We start from the raw sequence: 5,801 nt of genomic DNA, 5'->3' as shown, positions 1-5,801 counted from the left end.
GTTCTTTAAAATGGAGGTGACATTGAGATCTTCGCGGTAAATACATATAAAACTAACATTGCGTTTAGATGAGCTCAAGAGGGAAATTAACAAAACAGATTAAATCATCGCAAACGTCCTATGTCAATGTGTACGTACACGTCAAACATTTCTGTTACAGTTCTTCTTTATTGCACTTTATACATTTACATTAATTACGAGTGTACGCATGTAAAGGTATGATATAATAGCTGTATTTCCCTTCATCTCGAGCAAACACCTCTGACATCAATAATTGCCTTCCACTAGCATAGAGGTTTACCTAATTAGCAGCTACATCTTTGAACATGGCATAAGCGCAATATATCCACCATGTAGTTGAGTCATGAAACCGACAAGGACGTTTCCGAAATCCTTTTCATTTCATAAAACTATCAACTTTTGCGTAGATCAGTTCATCGAGCCTGATCACGGAAAATTAACAAGAGACAGAAACGAATTTCACTGTTTTAGATTACTGTGAGTAAGGATATACAAATAATGTTAAACATTAAAAGTCGCCATTTTTCACGAAAATCAGTGAAAATCGATTATGATAAGGCATGCATTTCCAGTTTACGCAATGAATGAAGTGTTCACAATCTCATCTTACAATAAGCTAAGTTAAAGCAAGAAGATAAAATATGTGAATAAAAGAAATAGGTGTTTTACCAAATTTGCTATTATTGCGCCTTCAATGTCATAGATTTAAAGCTTTACTTGATGAACATTTTACAATCTAGTTTTGTCAAGTTTGTCAAGATTTTGCAATTTTAGGGTCGAGTTTTTTTGGTAATCACCGTGCGCATTTTTTTTCACTATTTAGTAAAATCTAAACGGTAATTCACAAAGTACATACTCGCTCACGATCGTCGCTCGCGGCGGTATCTTGGATCTAATCGGTTTGGATTAACCAAAGTCGGCTTAACCTAAAAGATCCAAACATCTGCTAACATCTTTAAAATGACTGAAAACCTGAACACACATCAGAAAAATATGTTGAATTATTTCATAACCTAACACGATTTACGGCTAACACCATTTGTGAAACACGCCACAACTGCAATGTGATAAAACTAACAGAGTTTATTACAAATGGCAGGAAAATTGACGGCAGTCTGAACACAGCGAACAATGAAAACTGAATGAATGAAACGTAGCAAGGACAAATAATGACTGAGGCTGTGTGCCGTGTGCAGAGAAGGAGCTGACAGGCAGAGAGAAAATTATCTCAAGAGACATGCTACGTCTGATAGTGTCTGGACGCTGGAAGGAGCAGTGTGGCGAGTCCACGTAACACATCGGTGTCAAAAACACAGATTACAAATAAAAAGAGTTCCACCATTTTAGATCAATAATGACATTAAGGTAGTATGCGCCTCGAAAGTGAAATACTTAAACTTTTGCTCAAACTTTCCTGAATGAAACTTTTAACCATTCTCTTGCCAAATCAACAATAAAAATCGGGGTCACAAAGTTTGGAACGAGCGCAAAAAATTACCCACCATTTTACGATATTTGAAATTCAAAATGGCCGCTATTCCTGTGTAAACCCTATGGGGGTGTTTGTTTGTCCGAAAAATGAAGGTTAGAGTTCTTTTTTTTCCAAGGTCAGAAAAGAACTCAGAAATATGAGAATCCGACAATCTATCCCCAATGCATGTTCTACCTTAATGAGCAATTGGAACGAAAAGGAGAATGTTTGTGTAATACGGCCTTCTACTCATAGCGTTACAATATATATCAGGAAATTGACATTAAATGAAACAAGGTAATTTTATTTTGTCCAATGGTTTCAACCAAAGATATTACTGAAATTACAGGAAACATTATAACTATTTTAAAAAATGTTATCGTTCTGTCCTTCAACAAAAAGCTAATGATTCGGGTAACATTGTGAACAAATTTCAATTTCCGGGATTCATATTACGTTTTGTACATTATGATTCACGTTTAAGACTGGAATATAGCACTTACATCGCGTGGAATACAACTATTGCCACATCTTCTAATATTTTGTTTTCTATTTTCAAACGCCATTTTCCCTACGTCGCCTTATGTGACACACATATTGTGTTTAATAGTTTACTTCTGTTGCGCTAGGCAGTGAACATTGTTCATTTTCGGCTCGGAAGGAGTACGGGAATGTCATTGAGGCTGACCTGAGTAGCGATTCACCAATCTTACCGCCAAGTGCTAGACCCACAATAAACATTAAAGTCAAACTTCAACAGCTTAAAATAAGGAATGAGGTGCATTGGGTGTCCGCTGACTATCAAACTATTATTTCAATGTTACTGTAACTAATCGTCGGATTATGGCTATATAGTATAGATGTGTCATGATAAAAATAGCAATACTGATTCATTCCTCAAGCCAGGCATTGTTCATATAAAGCCGGGGAGTGTGTAAACTAGTAGGCAATAATTTAATGTTTTCGGGAGAGGTTCATTCGAGTTTTGATTAATACATCTGAAATGACATAAAATGTCTTGAAGTGTCCTGAAAATCAAGCATTCCTTGCCGCAAATCGCAGAGACAGCGTCTTTATGAAAGAAGGGATTTGTAAATAAGTGATCCCCAAAATACAGAAAATATGCAGTGTAAAGGATAAAAAAAAATGAGAGCCAAAGATCATTATCATTACAAGGCCTTTGACCGTAATATTATACTCACGTACAGTGCATTGTCTAAAAAAGATCTGTCCAGCAAAAACGGTTTACCTTTCTTGTCGACCTTAATATCGGTATGTTTGCTCAGTTATATTACTGCACGTCTTGAAAGACAAATTCTAATACATATTCAAAAGATTTTCGAAGATTTCACAGGTCAAAATTTCAGCGTCCTATATTGTACACCCTCTAGTGGCAGAACCCTTAGATATCTTTGTATATTCAGACGTTTGACATACGTAAATGAAAAAAAGGCGAGAAAGTTAATGTTATCATTGTTTTCGAAAGTAGTTTATGTGATGATAGCAAAACATCACGTTCATCGACGACCGTTTCATTTCTGATAGGATAACTTCTAAAACTTCAATGCAATACGCTCACCTCTTGGTATGTATGTAAAAAAGAGGTTTCCACGTTGCTCATTCAAGCACACCATCTACTATAAAATTGTAAAAACAGGTTTTGTTTTCCACTGTAATCATTACATCTAGTGAATACATAGTACAGTGAACACCCGATCGACATTTCCATTAATAAGACTGTTTACTTGTAAAAAAAATATTTTATTGGCATTTTAACAAGCTATCCTACAGTCCAATCAAAAATTAGTTAGTAATGATTGAACATTGTGTTAAAATAGAAAATTTATATTAGTAGAAATACGAAATATAGTTTCAAGTCGGAGTCCAAGCTATCTTAGTGTGAAAAATAAGGTCAAAGGTAAGCTGATGTAATTCGAAATAAAATTGGAAAAATTTAATCTCATTTGACCAATATCCCAGGGAAACGGAAACTGTAGGCCGTATATTGCTTAGATACATTGAACTTGGTCAAAGGTCGTCAAAGGCCATCAAAAAAAGAAAGAAATCTGGTTCCACAATACCAGTATCCAGCAGAAATGAAATATCTAGACCCTATAGTTGCTGAGAGGCTGAGATACGTTGAAATAGGCCAAACTGCATCCCAAGGTCACCGAAGAAGTTTGGAAACAAACATTGGTCCGTTACTATATCGAGTAGGAAAGACATCTCAAGCCAATTTATTCACTGCAGCTGCTGTGACAGATTAAAGGCCAAAGGTAATCCAAGGGCACCAAAATGTTTGGACAGAAATGTTCGTATCTTGCCAATAGTCAACAGAAACCAAACCTCTGGCCCATGTAGCAGCTAAAATATGCTAAAGTAGGTCAAAGGTCATGTTAGGTCATGGGAAACGTTTGTAAATAAAATTAGTCCTACTAGTATGCTTAATAATATCAAACAGAAACGGGACCTTTAACCCTGTAGTTGCTGAGATGCGTAAAAGTAGGTCAAAGGTCATCAACGTCAACCAAACATGTTGCACTCGGTCAGATGCATTGATTTTTCGTTTTTAATCAGGCATTGAAAAATACATATTTAATCACTTAACAATAGTCTTAATGAGGACAAAGACAGTGATCTTGAAATGTAGTATTTGTCATCTCTGTACTGTGGCCCGTAAAATTGCTCTTATTTGATATTGGTCAGATTTCATTCGAATTAGATGGAATACAAATTTTGAATTCAAGTAGGCAGCCAGGTCAAATTAAAGCATGTCAACGGTCATCGAAGGTCATCTAATACATATAGAAAAATGGTTGGTGGAAGGAAGTTGATGAGGCAGAAAGCTAAACTGATGTGAAAACAATAAAGGCCCAAGCCTTGTTTTATTGAGCCCCTTAAAATGGCATAAGTAAAATATAAATAAATGTAGTTGATGATGTGGCAGTGTCATTATTGATGCAAAAGAGTTTTAAAGATCAAAAGTGACACTGCTGCCTAGTTGTGCCGAGATCTGCATTTTGAATTGAAGATATAGCAACAGACATTTAAATTTGTCTTTTTAGCTCTTAGAGCCAATGATTCCAAAGCAAACAGTATCAATGCTTGCACTTCGCATGAATGACGTTTGAAATTAAAATCAAAATGTTTGTAAAAATTTGATGGAAATGTAGCAGATCACATTGATCAATACATTCATTATTTGATATTACAGTTTCCTTCTAATGCAAAATGGTACAAAGATGCCACAATATGCGTACCGTGATAAGGTTTTACATGACGTATTTACACTAATTCCGAACAGATGTTATAGTTAGTTGAAATCCGCTCCCTGTCAGCGAACAGTCAGATAGAAACGTGATCCACATACTCGCTTGCATACATACGAAATCATCTGGTAGGTATGACCCAGAATGTCGGTTGAGTAATACTTTATCTCCAGGATTGAATCCCTCCCCTACGTAAACATAGTCGAATCTTTCTTCGGTGTCAAACGAATTGAATGAAGCGTTGAAATGGTACTGCTCGTCTGTGGATATTACCCATGTACGTTCAAGGTAATTATCGTACGGATTTGGGTAATTTGGTGACTCGATAACAAGAGAGTTTCCAGGAGGGAGGAATAGAGCCGAACCAGATGATATATACGGTGCCAAGCTTGGTAAAGAGGTCGTGGCCTTAATGGTTCCTTAAGTATAAGAAAAAATGCAAATTTTATAAAGAGTATTGTTAAACCAGTGTTTAACTTTGATAAATTGTCTTCTAAGTTAAACCATCGAACCAGACAAGCTCTGCCAACTCTCGTTTCAGTGTTCGAAGCAAATGGTATCTTCCGCTTAATAAAATTAACAAACCTTTTACGTAATTTACCATTATTTGCAAACCGATTCAACCATTCCTTAGAGTATATTGCTGTTATCATAATATTACTCTTAACACCTCCAATAAATGATACAGTATGCAATAGAAATTGGTTAAACATTAGCTAGTTTTGTCTGCAAAAATTCTGCCACGCAGAATCATTATCATGGCCAACATGCTTTGCAAGTTAAATTCACGTTTTGGTATGCTACTTATTACAATAGTTCGTATGAATAAAATTATATAATATCAACATGTCGCTTCAGTCAAATCTTAACTTATTTGTATCAATTTTGTAATGTTAGCATTATGTTAAAGAAATACAACCCTTATAAGTTTTGGACAGCCAAGCGATTGATCTGAACGTCGTTTAAGCTTCCCGCACTTTGCAGTTTTCACCTCCCGGAGGTCTAATAGAAGTCAACAAAACAACTCTTTTGTAACTGTT

The 5,801-nt window shown here is 35.7% G+C and overlaps 1 protein-coding gene across 2 annotated transcripts in view; it reads right to left on the bottom strand.

The window, feature by feature from the left end:
- Positions 1–2,563: 2,563 nt before the first annotated feature.
- Positions 2,564–5,801, bottom strand: part of LOC139126117 (low-density lipoprotein receptor-related protein 12-like) — a 33,798-nt gene continuing 30,560 nt past the window's right edge. For both annotated transcript variants that reach the window (XM_070692168.1, XM_070692169.1), the window contains exon 4: positions 2,564–5,180. In XM_070692168.1, the coding sequence (XP_070548269.1) occupies positions 4,783–5,180 (398 nt within the window). In that variant the 3' untranslated portion in view covers positions 2,564–4,782. The remainder of the gene's footprint in view (positions 5,181–5,801) is intronic.

Source organism: Ptychodera flava (assembly GCF_041260155.1).
Source record: "Ptychodera flava strain L36383 chromosome 3 unlocalized genomic scaffold, AS_Pfla_20210202 Scaffold_26__1_contigs__length_13983176_pilon, whole genome shotgun sequence".
Lineage (NCBI taxonomy): Eukaryota > Metazoa > Hemichordata > Enteropneusta > Ptychoderidae > Ptychodera > Ptychodera flava.
This window is presented reverse-complemented; position numbering and strand designations above follow the sequence as displayed.